Here is a 20,674-nt window from a genome sequence, read left to right on the forward strand (position 1 = left end):
CCTCTCCCTCTCCCTCTCCCTCTCCCTCTCTCTCTCTCTCTCTCTCTCTCTCTCTCTCTCTATCCCATTCTCCTCCCCACTCTCTCTATCCCTCTTTGCAGCAGCTCCTGGCAGGGCAAAGCCACAGCTCAAGATGATAGGCTTAGGGTTCAACACCATTACATTTCTCCCTCCTGATTAGTGCAGAGCCGGTGGCTTCGGGTGAGTGTGAAAGTGAAGAGCAGAGCGGGGTTTCAATCAATAGCCCATGTCCCTCTACACAAAACACTAGCAGAGGATAGAGGTCAACATTCAATAATTTTTGGTTCACCACAAACCACCACAACAAGCCCGTTGAAACAGCAGAAACCAGGCCAAGGAGACACACAGTTTTAATCTGTGGATAGTTCTTTGTCTAGTGAGCCCTCAGGTTAGCAACAGGGATCTATTAGCCTATTTCCAGCCACAGTATCGCTCCTGTTATTGACTCAGCACTGGGGATGTCTGTTCACATATTCTCCACTCAAAGGCCGGCTAAGCCTGGAAGGCAGACTGACATTTTGCAGGCATTCGATATCAGAGCGATTTTTCAAAAGCATATGGGTAGAATGAATGATGAAAGAGACTGGAGAGCTCTGTGATAAGGACAGGAAGGGGCAGGCCTACCAGGTCCATCTATGAAACACAATGTTAGTCAGACAACGTAGCTGTCCGCAGCCCAGGGCTGGTCTAAACTGAAACAGACATTTCTTTCATTGAACAACCTTACCCGGCAGAGATTTAGTGATTAGGCCTAATCCTCAATCTGAACAAAGTGTTACATTGTTACATTGTCCAATACAGAAGCAAGCTTGTGCTTATGAAGGAATGAACAAATTAATAATTGAATTAATAAATGTACATATATTAGTTTTCGAGACAGTTTTATCCAACGCAGGGTGGTCGGGCTGAGACCACAAGGTGATTTACGCAGTTATGCAGAAGTGGATCCTGCAGGGCCGGGGGGGGGGGGGGGAGGACTCAAACCCACCATACAATATGTACACACCACACAGCACGACATGACAACCTCCTTAGGCTGAGTGGGATTAGAACCCAGGATATAGAGCGTGCAGGGCACACCACTGGAATAACACCTTCTCATTGTGGGCTACCCAGAATACACTTGTCAGGACGTTGTAATGTGCCTGTAACCAATAGGCCTAACCTCATTTTTGGCACACAAAAAATGAACTGTAGACCACTAACAGACATTGCCAAAAAACACAAGCAGCGCCAAAATATACACCTAACTTAAGTGTTGTGACATACATCAGGGCTTCAGAAAATCCTCCCCATAGATATTTTCTACTATTCAAGAAGATGCAAATGACTGTGACCTAGAGAATCTAGTCAAGACAGCAACACCACCAGTCCAGGTCAAAGCTGAAGCAGTCGAGCCCAACCTAATATGACCACGATTGGAATGTGCAATATTACATAGTCATAAACAAATAATAATAATTTGTCTCTAATTTAAACTAGCCACCTGTAAAATAGGAGCTGATGCTGCACCTGTAGCACTAGGTTGTTTATATTGTGTGTGTCGGCACTGGACACCTCAGACAAGTTACACTAGTATGGCTACACAAACACAAATCTAGTTTCTAGCTTTACAACTGCCTTCAGTCTTGTGCATTGCCTGTAAGGTTCTAATTAAAAGGTTAGTCTGTTGCATCCTCGCACGTAGCCGAATAATTCAAGTTCCCACATTTGATACTGAGCTGCAGCCGATTACAACATAGCTTGTCTGGCGAGCCATCATGCTACAATTAATTGCGATAACAGTGTATATCTTTATCGCAGCTCGTAAAATGGCATAGCAGAAACGAAAGAAACCCATACTACAAAAGCATAGGGTCAACAAAAGCATCCTATTTTGCAGCGGTCACACGTCGTTTGTTCGGCTGTGTTTGAGACAGGAATGGTTGCCATGCAAACAAGTGGCAGCCTGGCAGGTCGCACCGCGTGGGGCATCATGAACCGTTAGATTGCTATGGTTTGGTTTGCTCTGGATTTTCAATAAATGTTGACTAAATACATAGCTGAAGAAATAAATGCATCCATATCATTAGCCTTATATTTCCATACTACCTTAATAGACAATGGTATCATGTTAGCGTAGCTTAGCATACGGTTAGTGCTAGCTAGCCAGCAATCCTACAATGGCTTTTGAAAGCAAATGTAGAAAAGCTAGGGCTACTAGCCTGTTTGTTAATGCTTCCTTAAATATTATCCTTGGTAAACTTAAGCATTGTACTCACTCTGTAAAGCTACCAATCGTGGACTTCCTTTCACAGTCCGTTAACGGTGAGTCCTGTACTGCTTCATCGCCTTCTCGGTTGTTGACGAATAAGAATATGACGGGTGGGCGGCGGAGCCCAGACTGGTCTACTTGGAGCTGGAAGTTCTGTCGGTTGGAATGTAGTTGGAGACTGTTGTGTAGTGGGACTTTGACGCCTCTAGTGGTAGCATGTTCCCACTGTCTGGAGGGGCTTGTCACAAGTACATGGTGTACGGGTCCGATTGTATAAACTACATTTTAAATACAGAGATGGGGAAGTAACTGTACTTAAGTAGATTTTTGTTGACAACCTCTGTCGTCAGTTTATTTTAACGTTACTCACTCATCAGTGGTTCATCAATAAGGACAGTTGGAATTTAGATTACCGTAGCAACAAGTAAGATTGAATGTATTGAATTGAATAAAATATGTTTACTAACTGTTATTTTCCTGCACTCACAAAGTTATATATATATGTAGATATAATTAACGTTAAATGCCTACTGTACTATTAAGTGTAAACTTAGCTGGTGCTTTAATCAGAGCTAGTTTACCTTTGCAAAGGTGGTTAGGTTTGAGCAGAGCCATTTTCTATAGCTCTGGGTTTGAGCCATGATGAGGCTCACTCCTAGCCTGGCTCTGCCCTCCTACGTACTTCCGCTCAATTTGGATTTTGCTTCTGTACTAGGTCTGGGATTTCAGTGCATCAGTCGGTTTTCAGAAACAATTTTTTTGTAGGTCCAATCAGCGAACAGAGGGAGTGGCTGAGAACGATGACGTTGGTGTCGTGCACTAGTTTGAGTTGTAGTTCAGTAATGGCGGCGGAGAAAGATGCGAGCAAAGCTATTCTGCGGGGTCTTGTTAGGACCAGGCTAGCTCAATCCCCCCCTGAATTCACTTTATGCACGCATCACTTCCGCATATTTCACAAAGCCAGGACAACAACTTCCGGTAGTTAGCAGTTACGTTAGTTCTCTCACACAGAATGCAGTTTTTTACAGGAGTTTCGGTGATCTTCCCAAAATGATAATTAACGATGTACAAAGGATTCTATGTTGCTGCCCTTCAAGCAAGAGGGAAAGGGGCTTCAAATTGGTTTATCAAACTCAAATAGTAAAAGTAGCTTGCTATCGCTAGCTAGCTAGCTGTCTAGCTAACGCGGATTTGAGCAGTAACATTAGCTAGGCTAGCTAGAACACATTTTCGAAAAAAATCAAAAGGTTGAAAAAAAAGAACTTTTAGAAAAAAAAGTTTAGAAAGGTAAAAAAACAAAAAACTGTTTTCAACAAAAGTTTTGGAAGGTTGGGAAAAAAAAAATTCGAAAAAGTTTCAGAAGGTAAAAAAAAAACAGGTTGAAAAAATATTTTCTACAGTTTTGAAAAAAAGTTTGCATCATTAATGTGTGCTCGATGAGGACTCTACTATACTCCACTGTACTTTATTGTGCTCTGCTTTAATCTACTAAGTAAAAATGTCAATATGACAATACTGTACATGAAGGATAATCAACAAATTAACTGGTTCAATTAATTTAGTACATTGCAAATTCACTGTATAGGGAGTCGACTTGCTCTCATTCTTTGATTTGGAGCACCCGGTTAGTTTCTCTAGTGTCCCCCATTTTGTCAAAGCCCAAGGCTCATAGCACAGGCCTCTTTAAGGTGACAGTTCCATCGGTCAGTGATCCTGTTTTTGGATTCTTGACCTCGGCTACTATAAGAATTTACTGAAAGATTAGGAACATAACATGGATATCTGTTAAATACGATGTAACTGTGTCATATAGCCTAAACTATGGATGAACAATGGTCTATAACAGACCTACAGTACCCAACCTCTACAATAAGGACCTAGGCTTGGCAGACGTCAGCTGAAAATAAATGGATGTTTTCCTCTGACACAAAAACTGGGTCTATTACTTATTTATCCACTAAGGGTACACTTAGCTGTCCGTAACAGTGAAAGTATTTCTGAATAATGCAGAGATACCAGCTCCCGCATTGAAATGGAAAGCTATTTTAGTCATCATTTCTTGTCTTGGCTTACATTTCACTGGTAGGAAAATGTTATGAAACATAATAATTGCACGAGCTGTAGATGTGCAGTAGCCATAGTTTATCCTGATAAATGTCCTATGGTCAGGACTAAGGGAAAGGCAAAACAGGTAAAAGAACAATTGCTTTAAAAGCCCAGGGAGTGTGTGGCGTTAAGACAGAGCAGTAGTCAAACTTTCACATGCTCCCGCACAGAAGCCCACAGACACATCTGGAAAGAAAAAAGTGCAACATCTTTATTTCAATTTTGGTGACAGATGGATAAGCAGGCAGTAAGTCATCCCCTTGTTCATCTTCTGCCTTGGACCAGCGAGCGTCTCACACACAGCATTTAAACATCTTTAAACACGTAATAACCTAACAACATCAAACTTTTGAGTTCCCTTACGGAATTTGCCATTTTGTTTACTTATACCATACAAGTGCTCTTAATTATACCTAAACATTTTATAACAAGGCTGTACACCATACATAGACAAGTAAAACAGTAAGCAGTGTAGTGGCTTAGTGGCTTTAAGAGGGAGTCAGGTGGTTGAGCGGTTAGGGAATCGTGCTAGTAATCTGAAGGTTTGCCAGTTCGATTCCCGGTCATGCCTCGGGGGGAATGTCCCTGTATTTACTGTAAGTCGCTCTGGATAAGAGCGTCTGCTAAATGACTAAATGTAAATGTAAGAGGTAAGAATACAGTAGAATCACAGTTCTAAAACAAGAAGGTAGCCCTCATGGAAAGTTCTGCCCTTTAGGAACTGAAAATAAAGCATTTCCTCCTGCCATGATCGCAGGAATGTCTAAAGATAGATGAGATGCACAGCAGGGAGAGAGAAGACATTTCCTTTTCAGAATAAACACATCAGAATGTGTTTAACCTGTGGCCTCTCAGTGACGATGTTAAGAAGGGCAACCAGGGAGTCAGGTGGCTGAGCGGTGAGGGAGTCGGACTAGTAATCCGAAGGTTGCCAGTTCGATTCCTGGTCATGCCAACTGACGTTGTGTCCTTGGGCAAGGCACTTCACCCTACTTGCCTCGGGGGAATGTCCCTGTACTTACTGTAAGTCGCTCTGGATAAGAGCGTCTGCTAAATGACTAAATGTAAATGTAACCAGACTGTCATACCCTACACTCCCTGGAGAAGTCTCACAACCAGACTGGCATACCCTACACTCCCTGGAGAAGTCTCTCTGCAGCTCACATTTACAGCAACAAGAACACACGTCTTACAGACTTTCCATGTAAAAACTACAGAGTTGTTTTTATTGCAGATGCATCCAGTGCATGAGCAGAGCATTGCATAAATACAGAATACGAAAATATTCCCTTACAGACTGCTCTTTCGTTCATCAAAACTGAAACTCCTATGCAATGGCCTCATATCATGTTCAAGATAATGTAATTGCACCATCTAGAGGCCTTAAAGAGTCCAAACCTCGCAGCATAGTTGGTGGCGAGGTCCAATACCAGGTTGTAAAGAGATATTCAGTCAACCCACCAACATACGATCCCTTAACTTCCTGTAACTATACAGCATTCACATATCTCACATCATTACCTGAGCAAATCTTTTTTTAAATAAATTGATGAATGAAATAACCGTACTAGCAAGCAAGAAAATATAAAAAATCTTGGACATATCAAAAATGTGCAGATATAAGAAAACATGAACATAATTATAAGATAACATTTTATATACATACTTTTTTGGGTCATAAAATAGAATTTTGTGTTGTCTGCATGTTATCTGCATAGATTATCCTACATCATACATTTAATAAATTAGAAAATACAGAATATAAATCAAAGAATGGACTCGAGTGTATAGGATGGCATAGAAAAATAAACACACTTTTTTTGTTAAAACGTTCTCTTTTCTAACTCCTATTGGTTTTTCTGAAACTAGAGTATTTGAGAGCTACGGAGAGTTGGATGAAGAGAGGAACTGAACAGAGGACGGCTGCCACTGCTTAGGCATTGTGGTAGCCATTTTTATCAGGATTTTTCTTGGGTTCAACGTTTTCGTAGATGGTGAGGGCAGCAGTGTTCTGGTAGATTAAGTCCACATTTGTTCCAGTTCTGGATCGGATGATGTCCACAGCACACTGGTTTAGGAACACATACTGGTCCTGTAAAGACACAACACTTTATTCAGCTTTCCCAAACAAGCATCATACTGTAGCAAAATCTGAAATGTGCACCTTCGAAATGCTGTTAGATCAACACAGTGTGTGCATGCGTCTGTGTGTTTGTGTGTGTCTCACCTCTGTCTGCACCATTAGAGGTCGGTGCATGCGTAGGTCATGGATGGTTCCATACACGTCAACCATGCTGTCCCTCTCAATCTGGAAGAGGAGACGGTCTATGGCTATAAAGGTGCCTGTACGGCCCACACCAGCACTGTGGAGGGAAGGAGAATAGAAGGTACAGATCGAGAGAGCGAGAACATGATCAGCTCAGCTTGTGGTTGTGTGAACTTGAACAATATCCACGTGTGTATCTGTGTGTGTGTGTGTGTGTCTGAGCCAGCTAACCTGCAGTGGACGATGGTGGGGGAGTGGCGGGAGAATTGATCCATGTGCTCCCTGACCAGGTGCCTGAAGTTGATAAGCAGCTCTGTGGTCTCAGGCACGCCGTGGTCCGGCCAGGCGGTGAAGTGGAAGTGGCGCACTGAGCGAGTCTCTGCTGTCTTCACCTGTTGACCAAAGAGGCAGACTCATTCCTGCTTGGAGGCTAACGCAACAAAGGACATTTCTTGGAAGTTTGATCAACATTTTGAGGTTTGATTTCCTAATTCAGAATTCATAATACAGAAAGCTTAAGCATTATTTTTGCCACATTGAACATGATACATTTGAAGAAAAGTATTGTCCACCTGACAATTCTATCCTTAACCTATTGTTACATTAATAAAATCGTACATTTTTTACGTCAAACTCCCTAATAGTCCAGTCTTCAAGGGGGAGTTCGGAAGTGGTTGTCACAGTGATGTTTTCAAAGTGCTTTGTGTCGGCCGGCCAGTATTCCTCACATTTCACCTAAGACAGAAAAGATTGATGTGTGTCAGTGTCTAACTGTATATTTGTGTGTGATACAATGTGTGTGTGTGTGTTAGCGTGCATGTGCATTTTTACGCATACTGTTTAGAGCATGAAAGGGTGTGTAATGAGTGTGTCTGTGTATGTGTGTGTCAGTGTGGGTGTCACTCAGTGTGTGTTAGTGTCAGTGTTAGGGCCACTCACTCGTCCCTGTTCGTTGCAGCGGGTCAGCATGACCAGGGTCAGGACGTTCTTCTCCCAGATCATCCTCCAGAACTGGTCCACCGTGACAGGCAACGGACCCTGGGCCGCAATAAACTCCTTCCTGGAGTTGTATCCCTGCCAGGTGACACACAGCGTAAACACACACACCACCTACACCTATGGTGCTCTACCTTTAAGTCTTTATTCATCTAGCATCTTTAACGGGTAGTGCTGGTCTAGGAACAGCCTGCTTGTTTGATATAATGTATTCAAACTTCTAGTGACTGATCCTAAATCAGACCTCCTGCTCTGAGATGCTAGATAACAGATTGAGTGTTTGTGCTCAGCAGAGTCAAGACAGAGGCCAACAGAAGCAATGAGATCTGGACGTGCTGATGAGGAGGAGTCAGTACGCACCGGGATGTAGTTAGCATTGATGTAGTCATCGAACCCACTCCCCTGGGTGGAGAGTCTCACTCTAGAGGAGTCGTCTAGGAAGAGACGGTGGGATGGATGAGGGTTGAGAGAGAATGAAAATAAAGGAGAGAGGTAGAGAAACATGTAGAGACGCAGAGAGAGAGAGAGTTCCCCTAGAGTTCAGAGTGCCTATCTACTCACCTGTTTTGTATGAAGCTGATGTTTGAGCAGGATAGGTATATAGTGGTTATCGTACTTTATCTTTTACAGTGTATGCATATTTCACAAGAATTACAAAAGATGGTTGAAATATACTAGGCTATATTGTTCTGTTTTGCAATGAAAATTGTCTTGTATTGCATTGTTGAAGATGGAGGATTAGATATGAGAAGCATTGATGGGTATGGTTAGTTAGTGGAAAGAATGTTGAGTTACTGGCAAGAGGATGGAGGTCATAGTTGACTTACAGGGCAGAACATTGTTGTAACGATTCTTTGGCTTGTTTTCCACAGCCAGAGCACTGTTTTTAGCTTGGACTGTGCCGACAGGCTTAAGTTCCTACACACACAAACACACACAAAAAAAAGTGTGCTTGTTATTTTCAAGTTTACATTGATCTTTGAATGTTTTGGTTTTATCAGTCATTTTGTTTACCTCAAACTCCTCAGCGAAGCCACAGTTGGAGTCAGCTTTCTGCTTCTTGTAGTAGGCTTCATAGTCCTCTACCTTCACCGCCACACTGCTGCTCACAGAAACTCAGGGTCAGGGAGTACATCATCCATCCACAGTATCAGGGAAAGATCCTTTCAATGACTATCGTTTGCTCAGGTCTGCCTGCAGTGTCTTGTGGGTGGACTTTTTGGGAAAACCTAATTTTTACCATTGTACTAGACCCAAACAATAATTTAGGATTTCCCCAAAAACATCAAAACACATCAAGACTAAAGGGTGAAGTGTGGACTGGGTCAGAGTAAACAGATCTACTAAAAACAACTCATAGGCTTACATACACATCGGGAATTACCAGGGTTCACCACGTGAAATCATACTTACACTTTAGCCCTGAAAAAGGAAAGAGAAATCAATTATGTTAAAAGTGATCAGCTGTATATGTTTTGGGATCAATCCATCAAAGTCAGGAGCCACAACCGCTGTACATGTGGTTGGTGACGGGACCCATCCCAGACTCACCTCAGGGAGTGGATCTGGATGTCCGAGTTGTCTTTCTGTCTCCGTCTGCAATTGGAATGACATGATCTTCAAGCACCCAACAACCAACTGCTAACCACAAAACCTACTACTTCCTGTATGTAACTAGGATTTTCCATGATGATGTCATGACGAAGGGTGACGTGGAGACTATACCTCATCCAGTATACGACAAAGCCGATCAGGATGATAAAGAGGACGGCGAAAACTCCAAGCGAAGCCCCGACCGCGATGCCAATAACAACTTTAAAAGAAGAGAAAGAGACACATGATCTAGTGTCTTGTGTACAGTCCCCTGTGTTCTGGCTGACGGGGTTCCTGGAAGTCGCTACCTGGGCTTTGTGGCAGATTGTCAGTGTGGTACCACTCGGTCACTGTGAAAAAAGACGTTGCCACGTTCACAAGATTTGACCGGGGCTGGATCTCAAGCAGAGTGAACAACACTATGGCATACCTGGAACAAAACACACAAAAATAACACAAATGTCTCTCTGACTTTCTTTTTTCTCATGTGCCTCAGAGAGTTTCTAAGTTCCTGGTTGTTCCCTGCGAGCTGCCCTTCCAGCCCTGGAGCCCATCTGTCCTTACCTGTACGTGTGCAGTGGTTTCAGGGCAGGGTTGCTATAGCCTTGACAAGAAGTTCCATCACCTATGTCTAAGGTCAGGTAGTCTCCTCCGCTGCGGCTGGACCCAGAGATATTTTGGATGGTTGCCAGGTATGCTTTATCTGAGTCTTTGTAGGTCTTATTCAGGTACACAGAAAGGTTGGTCACTGGATCTGGAATTCAAAGCACAAGTAAAGCGTATGCCACTTACATGGGGACCAATGAAATAGCCGATCAGGATGATCAAACACAACACTTTTAATTCTGTACTTGTCATACTTGACTATGTGCCACCACAATTACATAACTACAATTGACATTTAAGATCCATTGACAGGAGGTCTATGTCGTATGCAATAACAGAGGAAAGAGAACGTACTGCTGGTATCAGAAGTCACCAGCACACCCCATGTTGTGATTGGTCCATTCCTGTTGTCCAGGAGACTGGGGTTAACTTGAACCGTGAAACTGTCGTGTTGTGTTTTGGTGATGTGCACCAGGTTTGAAGCGTTGGCTGGGATTGGTGGACCTTTGTAACAGAAAGAATAGACATTCATAAACACCTCAATTGCTGACATGATGACATTTGAATAACAACTAGTTTGGTAATTAAACTAGCACTAAATCCTGACCCATCAGTTTAAATCCACATGAATCCACATTATTGCTGTCTAAGAATGCCCATACTTGTAATGCCTGTAGTTTCGGTGCAATATCGGATCTCGCTCGGAGGGCCACAGGCCAGCGTCTCGACAGCCACTTTGTATTCTGTGTAGTGACTCAGGTTGGAGACACTGTACGTGCACATTTGGTTGCACTGGACCCCAGGGTTGAAACTGTTGATCTGACTGTTGTCCTTGGAAATGTTGACAGTAAGGCCTATCATGTTTCCTGCAGGAGGGCTCCAGGACATGTTAAGCCAGGCCTCAGGGCTGTTGGGGCCCTCACACGTCAGATTGAACACGGGACTTGCTTCTGCAGCACAGATAGGGTTGAACAGAGACAGGAAAACAAGCCAGTTATGATGATTAACATGGAGTATGGCACATTTGACAGTAAAAGTAAGTGTACTTTCACTTCATTTCACTCATTTAATAATCCTGGGCTCTTTCTATAGCTAAATCCAGCCCTCTGCAGCCCCTCGACAATCACCCACACGCGAGTCTCTAAGAAAAACTTGTTTCAGCCCCACTTTGAGAACCACTACTATTAGAATGCTGCTGTGAGGTATGGCGCAGGTCCTGCCTCATACTCTAGAGTGCATCTCCCAGAGCTCACTTGTACATCTGGTGATGCTGACTGGAGCTCCTTCTGTTCCGTCAGCTGTCTGTGTGGTAACACTGAAGGTGTATTTCGTCCCAGGAACTAGGCCCGTGATGACTGTGGTGGTATCTGATGTTTCCTTGGGTTCTGTGGAGAGTGTCCAGTTCACGGCGTACTTGTAGCCTGGTTTGTCACCTGTAGGCTTCATCCACTGCAGGGTGACCTTCTTCTCGTCTATCTCAGTTACATTCAGACCCGAGATCCTTTCTGGACCTGGGTGATTGGAAAGGGAAGGTGGGGTGAGTGTTGGAACATAGCTGATAACTTTGGGGCCAGTGGGTGAAGATAGGGTCTCACAGATAATGGCATGGAGGGGTGATCAGATCATGAGAGGTCAGGTTATGCTGTCTTGATTGTTTGTGGCAGATGATTGAGGTGGATAGTGTGCGTGAGTGCCTCTGTGTGTGTGTGTGTGTGTGCGCGTCAGTTAAACCACTTACGCGTAGTGACGTTCATCTGCACCGCCTTGCTCCTAAGGATCAATGGCCCCAGTGTTACCACGGAAACGGTGTATGGAGTCCCTGACTCCAGGCCAGTGAGGTTGGTCGTCTGGTTAGCGGTTGTGACGCTCTTGTCTCCGTTCCCTGGTGATGTGTACGTCACAATGTACTTGAAGGAGCTGTTGCTCATCAGAGGGGCTTCCTCCCAGCGCAGAGACAGGGAGCTGGTGGTCTTGGTCAAGATACTTATGGGTCCAGGTGGATTTGGAACTGAAAGAAACATCCAAATAATCATAATGTTACCTGGGGTCTGATGTGTCAGGCTCTTTTGCCCGGCGCTCTTCGTCGTACTCACACGTCGCCGTGGTAACGGGTCCTGACGTCGCGTTGAAAGGTCCGCTAATCGTGGTCACCGTGGCATTGTATTCTGTGGCTGGATTTAACTCGTAGAAGTTCCTGAATGTCGAGGAGGAGTTTAGAGACTCTCGTAAGGGGGGCCCACGATCTGTGCTCAGGACCACCACGTACTGCTCCACCCTCCCTGGGGGAGGACTCCAGGACACCCGGACAGAGCTGTTGCTTCCTGTGTTGCTGATGTTGAGCTGGACCACCTCAGGTTCTGTTTAACATGGAGACAGGAGGAGAGAGAGGGTTGAGAGAGGTGGTCGAGAGAACAACCTCTGGCAGGGGCGGCGCCAGATCATTTTTAATGCAGCTGCTGATGGGGTGCTTTCATTGACAGGGGGAGCTGCGCAATTATATATATGTATATGTGATGCTAATTTGAATGGAACTGCAGTTGTGCTAGCTGCCGTCTCTGCATCCGCGGCAAACGCATTAGCGGACTGCTCCGTGTCAGACGCCGTATAATTAACATCCGATTCTCCGATCGGATTTTCCAGAAATTATTTTTGGGGGTGCTATCGGGGTGCTTTGGTCTTTCTTGGGGGTGCTGAAGCACCTGCTAGCCCCTCCCCAGCGCCGCCCATGACCTCAGGTAAACAGATGTTGATGGGTTGAAGACTGGGAAGCTGAGAACAGTCTTACTTGTGTACTGGTAGGTGAGAACAGTCTTACTTGTGTACTGGTAGGTGAGAACAGTCTTACTTGTGTACTGGTAGGTGAGAACAGTCTTACTTGTGTACTGGTAGGTGAGAACAGTCTTACTTGTGTACTGGTAGGTGAGAACAGTCTTACTTGTGTACTGGTAGGTGAGAACAGTCTTACTTGTGTACTGGTAGGTGAGAACAGTCTTACTTGTGTACTGGTAGGTGAGAACAGTCTTACTTGTGTACTGGTAGGTGAGAACAGTCTTACTTGTGTACTGGTAGGTGAGAACAGTCTTACTTGTGTACTGGTAGGTGAGAACAGTCTTACTTGTGTACTGGTAGGTGAGAACAGTCTTACTTGTGTACTGGTAGGTGAGAACAGTCTTACTTGTGTACTGGTAGGTGAGAACAGTCTTACTTGTGTACTGGAAGGTGAGAACAGTCTTACTTGTGTACTGGTAGGTGAGAACAGTCTTACTTGTGTACTGGTAGGTGAGAACAGTCTTACTTGTGTAATGGTAGGTGAGAACAGTCTTACTTGTGTACTGGTAGGTGAGAACAGTCTTACTTGTGTACTGGAAGGTGAGAACAGTCTTACTTGTGTACTGGTAGGTGAGAACAGCATCTCCCTCAGTGGCGTTCCTTGTGATGACGGAAACGCTGAATGTGCAGTTGTTTCCAGGTAAGAGGTCAACAAATACATCCCCTTCACGAGTCACTGTGTAGTTTTTGGGGGCCGACACACACCCCAGGATGGTGATCCTGTAGGTGTAACTGCTCTGGTACTGCAACGGTTTGTCCCATGTCAGATTCACAGCCGTCGTATTCAGAGTGGTGGCGGTTAAATTGTTAATGTTAAATGGTCCTACAAGGGTGAAGGGAGGACACAAGACCATTGGAATCAGATTGGGATCACAACATTAGTTTTCCCTCCTGAGAAGGTAACTTCAAACTAGTCAAATCGAGTGGCACGAACATTTAGACTCTCAATCAGGAGAATAAATCCCAGTATTGGATTATACACGTGTAGACAACCCCACAATGCAATGGGACCACTGTCACGTACGTGTGAAGTAGGACACTTTCACAGGGGTTGCCATGGTGCTGTCCTGGGTTGTTGTGGTGACAGTGGAGGTGTAGGCGCTCCCTGACTGAAGCTCAGGGATGGTTATGGTTGTGGCGGTGACGTTGTGGGAGATGAAGGGCGAGCCGTTGGAGTTGGCCGTTTCTACCTGGTAGATGTAGCCCTGCTGTCTCTCTGTCTGGTCCCAGGTCAGGAACACGGTGGTGATGTTGACACTGTTCGCTGTCAGGTTACTCGCAGGGTATGGCTCTAGAGGAATGGACAACAGCTGTGTTATTTGTGTGTGTGTTATCCGTGTGTGTGTGTGTGTGTGTGTGTGTGTGTGTCCGTGCTCAATCTAGACACCTACTGGTGGATATTGCTTTCGTCAACATTGAACTCTCGTAGCCAAGCGCCCCGACTGTCGTCACGGAGATGGAATAGAGAGTTCCCGATTTGAGTTTCAGAAACTGGAACCAGTTGTTGCTGGTACTGTTCTTTGTACTTGAGTTGATCTGCACAGAGAAGTTGTAACGTTCAGCCACCATCTGGTCCGGCCGGGTCCAGCTGATATTGATGGATGAAGTCGTTGGTTCCACAGTTATGACGGATCCAGGTGGGTTGGGAACTGAGGGAAAACAACCATCAAGTCAAGTCAGTTTATTTGTAAAGCACATTTAAAAACGCCAACCAAAGTGCTGTACAAAGTTATCAAATAAGGCAAAAAAAAAAAAGAAGACAAACAAAACAATTAAGCACAAGTGACCCTAAACTGACTCGAAAGCCAATGAATAAAAACATGTTTTAAGACGAGACTTAAATGTCTCGGTGATGGGGGATGACCTGATAAAAATGAGCAGCTTATTCCACAGACTAGGGGCCGCAACTGAAAAGGCACGATCACCTTTTGTTTTCATCCGAGTCTGTGGAATGGCTAAAACTAACCACGGATATCAGAACCAAACAAACCCAAAGAGAGTACCCAAGATTCCCTCTCAATCTGACCCTGAGGAAGTCCAAGGAAGTCCCCACTAAGCACACAAATAAAATGAGCTTTTGAAGGTTTATGTAATACTGCACTCATGTTTAAGACCAAGACACAGACTTACATGTTGCGTTTTGAACTGCAGCTGATTCTTGACGGTGTGGGCCGCTCTGCGTGAACACTGTGACTGTGTAAAGTTGACCCGGAATAAGGTTCTCAAACAAGTAGTTGGAGGTGTTGGTTTGGGTGAGGGTGGTGTTTTTTGTGACACCCTCGTCGTCCAGCTGGACCGTGTAGAACTCCACCTGTCCTGTTGGTCTCAGCCAGGTGACACTCAGGGTGGTAGTTGTTCCTATAGCAACGATGCCTGTCACTATCCCAGGATCTGGAAAATTAAGAATATAAAACATTTAAGTATTGTGTTTCAATATGTACAAACCATTACAAACAAAACTTTTGTGAAAAATGTTTTGTTCTGGGTTATACTCCAGACCGTGAGAAGGAATACTATTCATAATATTATTAATATAAGTGTAAGATGGGACAACAGTGGAACCATACATGTGTAGCTGTTTGTAGTTGTTGGGTCAGACATGACCGTCTTTACAACGACAACCACAGCAATGGTATAAGGGCTTCCAGGGACAAGATCAGTCAGTAGGTAGTTTTCATCCGTGGTGTTTAGGCTCCGATTCACAGAAGTCCCATTGATGTTCACCAGGTATGAGTAGCTTGGTTTGTGGTCACCCTGCTGGGACCAGCTCAGTCTGATGGTAGTGATGTTTGACTCCACCACCGTAAGGTTAGTGACCGCCATGGGCTCTGCAGGCAACATGTAGAACATAGTTATGTAGAAACAAGGGCTGCTGAGAACGATGCCCTCAGAAAACCAGGATGCCTACTTGACCTCATTAACATATGCTTGTGATAAACGATGAAGAGTCGTCGTGTGCGACAACTTACTTGTGTAGCTGAACAGTAGCTGAGGAGTGGCTTCACTATCCTGTCCTGCTACCGTGGTGACAGTAAAGTTGTAGCCGGTACCGGGTTCTAAATCATGGACCAGAAAGGTGGTGTTGCTGACGGAGGTAAAGCTGGCCTTGGGTTTGTTGAGGATTTGGACTCTGTAGGTGTAGTAGGACTGGGCAGAGAGAGGGAGGTCCCACACCAGAACAACTGAGGAGGTATTCTTCAGTGTGGCTCGAAGACTCAACACAGGGTTGGGCACTGGCAGAAATAGAGGCAACATGATAAGTTGGGAACACACACAATGAGACACATTGTGTGTGTCTCATTGTGAGACACACACAATGTGAGACACAATGTGAGACACACACAAACAACATTTCCTGATGTTGTTTTTTCACTGATGACTCATGATGCTGTACTCACAGGTGAACGATGAGTTCTGAACAGGGGTACTCGTAAACCCCTGAGGTCCCACGGTCACCACGGTGATGTTGTAGAGAGTTCCGGATGCTAGTCCACTGAGGACATAACTGTTGTTTTTGGAAGATACACTCTGGATATTACTTGAGGACTGGTAGGTGATATTATAGGTGATGTTTGGAGCTGTCTCCATAGAAACAGGGAGGGCCCACTGCACAGTCAGAGATGTGCTAGTCTTGGAAAGGAGAAGGATGGCACCAGGAGGACTGGGAACTGTTATTCAGGAAGAGATTCAAAAGTTATAGATGGATGAATGCCTGTATGAATACAGTACAAACACAAAACCTGATCAAATTCATTTTCATATTTTGAAATGGGTACTGAACATTATGCATTATGCATACACGCATCAATACATTTTTCTTAATTAAATGTATTATTAGGGGTCCTTTGTAAAGGTGAGCACTTACACTTGCTAATGCTAATGCTAATGATAATGCTAATGATAATGCTAATGCTAATGCTAATGCTAATGATAATGCCTCCTCAAATGGATCCCCTCTTTCCCATGGCCTTTGAAGGGGTGTGTGTATTCAGTTGCTCATTCTGTGAGCTATGGTTGCTCAATGTATAAAGATGGATACAGTACGGTGACTGTACTGTTTCATGGAACCAACACACACACACACACACACACACACAGACACACACACACACAGACACACAGACACACACACACAGACACACACAGACACGCACACAGACACACACACACAGACACACAGACACACACAGACACACACAGACACACACGCACACACACACACACACACAGACACACACACACGCACACAGACACACACACAGAGAGACAGACATGGTGGATGCCATCCCAGGCCATGATAACTTACCAGTGGCAATCTGATCTCCGTCTGTCTGGCTGCTGAAAGATCCAGCGATAGAAGTGACTGTGAGCAGATACAGCCTGCCAGGCTGAAGGTCAGTGAAGTTGGCCTCCTTCTTCACATTAGAAATGTTTTGATTGGTTGTCATTGGCTTTAGAGCCTCATTGGAGAGGCTGACAGCGAATACATCTACTCTTCCAGCTGGCAGGATCCACTCCACATACAGATAGCTGGTACCTCGACCAACAACGCTGATGTTGGCAGGTCTCTCAGGCTCTGTCAATGGCACAATTATATTTCTCCATTCAGTCACACTACAAGGGACACCAATCTAAGCAATATTACACATGAGGGTTTTGCTGTTTACTGTAACTATTATTGACAAGGCACCAATGCAATCATTAATATTAATAATTGAAGAACATGTAATTAACGTAGAAATGTATTGTATTTCCCTTAAGACAGGATATGAATGTTGTTGTATTCTTGAAGTGCAGAACTGTACACACAAGACCATACATGAGGACTGGGACCTACTGACGAATGAGGTTGTTGTGCCACTGTTCCCCTCGGTGATGTTGTTACCAGCCACTGCCGTTACTTTGAAGGTGTACTGGAAGCCAGCGACCAGCCCAGATATGCTGACGGATGTTTCACTGGTGTTTTTCTGACCAGTCTTGTTGCCAGAGGTCCACTCCACTCTGAAAAAGCTTCTCTCCAGGCTAGAATTCCAATTTAGCCACACAGACGAAGTGGTGATGTTGCTCACTAAAAGGTTAGTGACATCATCGGGATCTGTTGAAATCAAGGTTAAAGTTGGAGAAAAAAAGAGGCTAATTTTACAATTCAGAAAACATGCAAGTTCTGTGAACTGCTTTAACTACAGCTTGGTTAATAAATATTCATCTCAATACATTGGTTTAAAGTCCAAATAGGCTTCAAGTAGACATGTCAACTTTGGGTAAGCTGAGGTTGTAGAAGCTTCCCTCCAAGGCTGCTGGTTAGGAGAGGGGTACAGCCCCAAGGCTGCTGGTTAGGAGAGGGGTACAGCCAAAGCTTACTTGTGTAAAGTGCCCTGGTGTACGGAGCCCCTTGGGTAATGTTGTCCTGGGCCAGGGCAATGATCTTGACAGTGTAATGAGTTCCTGGAATCAGTCCTGTTATGTTTGCAGAGACAGCTTGTGTGAACAGGGATACATTGTTCCACAACACCTTGTACCCTGCTGTCTGTCCTGAAGGGTTGGCCCAGTTCAGGTGCAGGGAATATTTGCTCGACGTTATTACGGGTGCCATGACAACGTCCGGTTCTGAAAGTAGGAGAATAAGGAGGTGGAAGTAAAGAACATGAAAAGTGTTAGCCAGGTCTTTTAGTAAGCAAGTGACAATCCAGACAACAGCATCATAAGATCAGAACCATCCAGGCATCCATCAGCTGAAGAGGTGCAGGTAGGTGATCTAAATGACAACATAAACAAGCAATCAACAGCCCTGGGCTTACTGTACTGCGCGGTTTGCCAGTACTTCCTCTAACGTATTTGTTATCCTCAGCCATTGCAATGACTATAAATGCATCATTCACTCGAGGTTGTAAAAATAAGATGTTAGTTTACATAGTTTACAGTTGTACCTGTAATTGCTTGTTGTTCCCAATTACCTTCATATCATATACTGGAACAATTCTACATGTGCCTAAACTATGAAAGCTTCACACTGTAAACATCATCTTACTGGTGTAGACTGAAGTCACAGAGGGCTTCGCCTTCGTTAGGTCTCCAGCCACTGTTGTGACTGCAAATGTGTATTTCACTCCAGGGATCAGGTTTGCTACTGTGAAATCTGTTTGAGTAGTTGTTCCATTCATAGATTTCATAGATGTACTGCCATCATTCCACTCTACTATATAGAAGGACCAGTTTCCCACTGGTTCATCCCAGTTCAGGACCACAGAGGAAGTTGTGACGTTAAAGACAGTGAAGTTCCTGATGATGTCAGGCTCTGTGTGCAAGAGAGGGGAAGTTTGGGGGGAAAACATAATTATGTCCAAATATTTTATGAATCCCTGCAATGCAAGACTAACTCTTGAAGAAATAGAGTAGAAACAGTATATCTAATCCAAATGACAAACGTGTTCTTTTCCAAGACAAGCTTACTTGTAAAGAATGATTTTCCAACACTCTTGCTCTCTGTTTTGTTATCTCCAGCCACTGTTGTGACTGCAAATGTGTATTTCACTCCAGGGATCAGGTTTGCTACTGTGAAATCTGTTTGAGTAGTTGTTTCATTCATAGATGTACTGCCATCATTCCACTCTACTCTATAGAAGGACCAGTTTCCCACTGGTTCAGCCCAGTTCAGGACCACAGAGGAAGTTGTGATGTTAAAGACAGTGAAGTTCCTGATGATGTCAGGCTCTGTGTGCAAGACAGGGGTAGTTTGAGGGGAAAACATAATTATGTCCAAATATTTGATGAATCCCTGCAATGCAAGACTAACTCTTGAAGAAATAGAGTAGAAACAGTATATCTAATCCAAATGACAAACTTGTTCTTTTTCAAGACAAGCTTACTTGTAAAGAATGATTTGCCAACACTCTTGCTCTCTGTTTTGTTATCTCCAGCCACTGTTGTGACTGCAAATGTGTATTTCACTCCAGGGATCAGGTTTGCTACTGTGAAATCTGTTTGAGTAGTTGTTCCATTCATAGATTTCATAGATGTACTGCCATCCTTCCACTCTACTCTATAGAAGGACCAGTTTCCCACTGGTTCAGCCCAGTTCAGGACCACAGAGGAAGTTGTGATGTTAAAGACAGTGAAGTTCCTGATGATGTCAGGCTCTGTGTGCAAGACAGGGGTAGTTTGGGGGGAAAACATAATTATGTCCAAATATTTGATGAATCCCTGCAATGCAAGACTAACTCTTGAAGAAATAGAGTAGAAACAGTATATCTAATCCAAATGACAAACTTGTTCTTTTTCAAGACAAGCTTACTTGTAAAGAATGATTTGCCAACACTCTTGCTCTCTGTTTTGTTATCTCCAGCCACTGTTGTGACTGCAAATGTGTATTTCACTCCAGGGATCAGGTTTGCTACTGTGAAATCTGTTTGAGTAGTTGTTTCATTCATAGATGTACTGCCATCATTCCACTCTACTCTATAGAAGGACCAGTTTCCCACTGGTTCAGCCCAGTTCAGGACCACAGAGGAAGTTGTGATGTTAAAGACAGTGAAGTTCCTGATGATGTCAGGCTCTGTGTGCAAGACAGGGGTAGTTTGAGGGGAAAACATAATTATGTCCAAATATTTGATGAATCCCTGCAATGCAAGACTAACTCTTGAAGAAATAGAGTAGAAACAGTATATCTAATCCAAATGACAAACTTGTTCTTTTTCAAGACAAGCTTACTTGTAAAGAATGATTTGCCAACACTCTTGCTCTCTGTTTTGTTATCTCCAGCCACTGTTGTGACTGCAAATGTGTATTTCACTCCAGGGATCAGGTTTGCTACTGTGAAATCTGTTTGAGTAGTTGTTCCATTCATAGATTTCATAGATGTACTGCCATCCTTCCACTCTACTCTATAGAAGGACCAGTTTCCCACTGGTTCAGCCCAGTTCAGGACCACAGAGGAAGTTGTGATGTTAAAGACAGTGAAGTTCCTGATGATGTCAGGCTCTGTGTGCAAGACAGGGGTAGTTTGG

At 44.0% G+C, this 20,674-nt stretch overlaps 2 protein-coding genes across 5 annotated transcripts in view; both read right to left on the reverse strand.

The window, feature by feature from the left end:
• Positions 1 to 2,444, reverse strand: part of osbpl5 (oxysterol binding protein-like 5) — a 31,154-nt gene extending 28,710 nt beyond the window's left edge. For 3 of the 4 annotated variants that reach the window (XM_062462712.1, XM_062462713.1, XM_062462711.1), the window contains exon 1: positions 2,283 to 2,444. The gene's annotated coding sequence lies outside the window, so the exon portion shown is untranslated. The remainder of the gene's footprint in view (positions 1 to 2,282) is intronic. The other variant, XM_062462714.1, reaches the window with a different exon arrangement.
• Positions 2,445 to 4,570: 2,126 nt separating this feature from the next.
• Positions 4,571 to 20,674, reverse strand: part of ptprjb.1 (protein tyrosine phosphatase receptor type Jb, tandem duplicate 1) — a 31,697-nt gene continuing 15,593 nt past the window's right edge. Inside the window, exons 5-32 of the mRNA XM_062462716.1 lie at positions 18,033 to 18,278; positions 17,509 to 17,766; positions 16,978 to 17,247; positions 16,070 to 16,339; positions 15,641 to 15,904; positions 15,239 to 15,499; positions 14,802 to 15,062; positions 14,063 to 14,320; positions 13,696 to 13,962; positions 13,228 to 13,494; positions 11,936 to 12,199; positions 11,581 to 11,850; positions 11,096 to 11,353; positions 10,505 to 10,792; positions 10,197 to 10,346; positions 9,801 to 9,990; positions 9,545 to 9,666; positions 9,369 to 9,456; positions 9,195 to 9,239; positions 9,057 to 9,065; positions 8,658 to 8,745; positions 8,471 to 8,561; positions 8,004 to 8,077; positions 7,587 to 7,721; positions 7,266 to 7,382; positions 6,879 to 7,039; positions 6,609 to 6,744; positions 4,571 to 6,473 (exon numbers count right to left, since the gene is read on the reverse strand). Of these exons, the coding sequence (XP_062318700.1) occupies positions 6,315 to 6,473; positions 6,609 to 6,744; positions 6,879 to 7,039; positions 7,266 to 7,382; positions 7,587 to 7,721; positions 8,004 to 8,077; positions 8,471 to 8,561; positions 8,658 to 8,745; positions 9,057 to 9,065; positions 9,195 to 9,239; positions 9,369 to 9,456; positions 9,545 to 9,666; positions 9,801 to 9,990; positions 10,197 to 10,346; positions 10,505 to 10,792; positions 11,096 to 11,353; positions 11,581 to 11,850; positions 11,936 to 12,199; positions 13,228 to 13,494; positions 13,696 to 13,962; positions 14,063 to 14,320; positions 14,802 to 15,062; positions 15,239 to 15,499; positions 15,641 to 15,904; positions 16,070 to 16,339; positions 16,978 to 17,247; positions 17,509 to 17,766; positions 18,033 to 18,278 (5,267 nt within the window). The 3' untranslated portion in view covers positions 4,571 to 6,314. The remainder of the gene's footprint in view (positions 6,474 to 6,608; positions 6,745 to 6,878; positions 7,040 to 7,265; positions 7,383 to 7,586; positions 7,722 to 8,003; positions 8,078 to 8,470; positions 8,562 to 8,657; positions 8,746 to 9,056; positions 9,066 to 9,194; positions 9,240 to 9,368; positions 9,457 to 9,544; positions 9,667 to 9,800; positions 9,991 to 10,196; positions 10,347 to 10,504; positions 10,793 to 11,095; positions 11,354 to 11,580; positions 11,851 to 11,935; positions 12,200 to 13,227; positions 13,495 to 13,695; positions 13,963 to 14,062; positions 14,321 to 14,801; positions 15,063 to 15,238; positions 15,500 to 15,640; positions 15,905 to 16,069; positions 16,340 to 16,977; positions 17,248 to 17,508; positions 17,767 to 18,032; positions 18,279 to 20,674) is intronic.

The sequence above is a fragment of the Osmerus eperlanus genome, chromosome 5, assembly GCF_963692335.1.
Source record: "Osmerus eperlanus chromosome 5, fOsmEpe2.1, whole genome shotgun sequence".
Lineage (NCBI taxonomy): Eukaryota > Metazoa > Chordata > Actinopteri > Osmeriformes > Osmeridae > Osmerus > Osmerus eperlanus.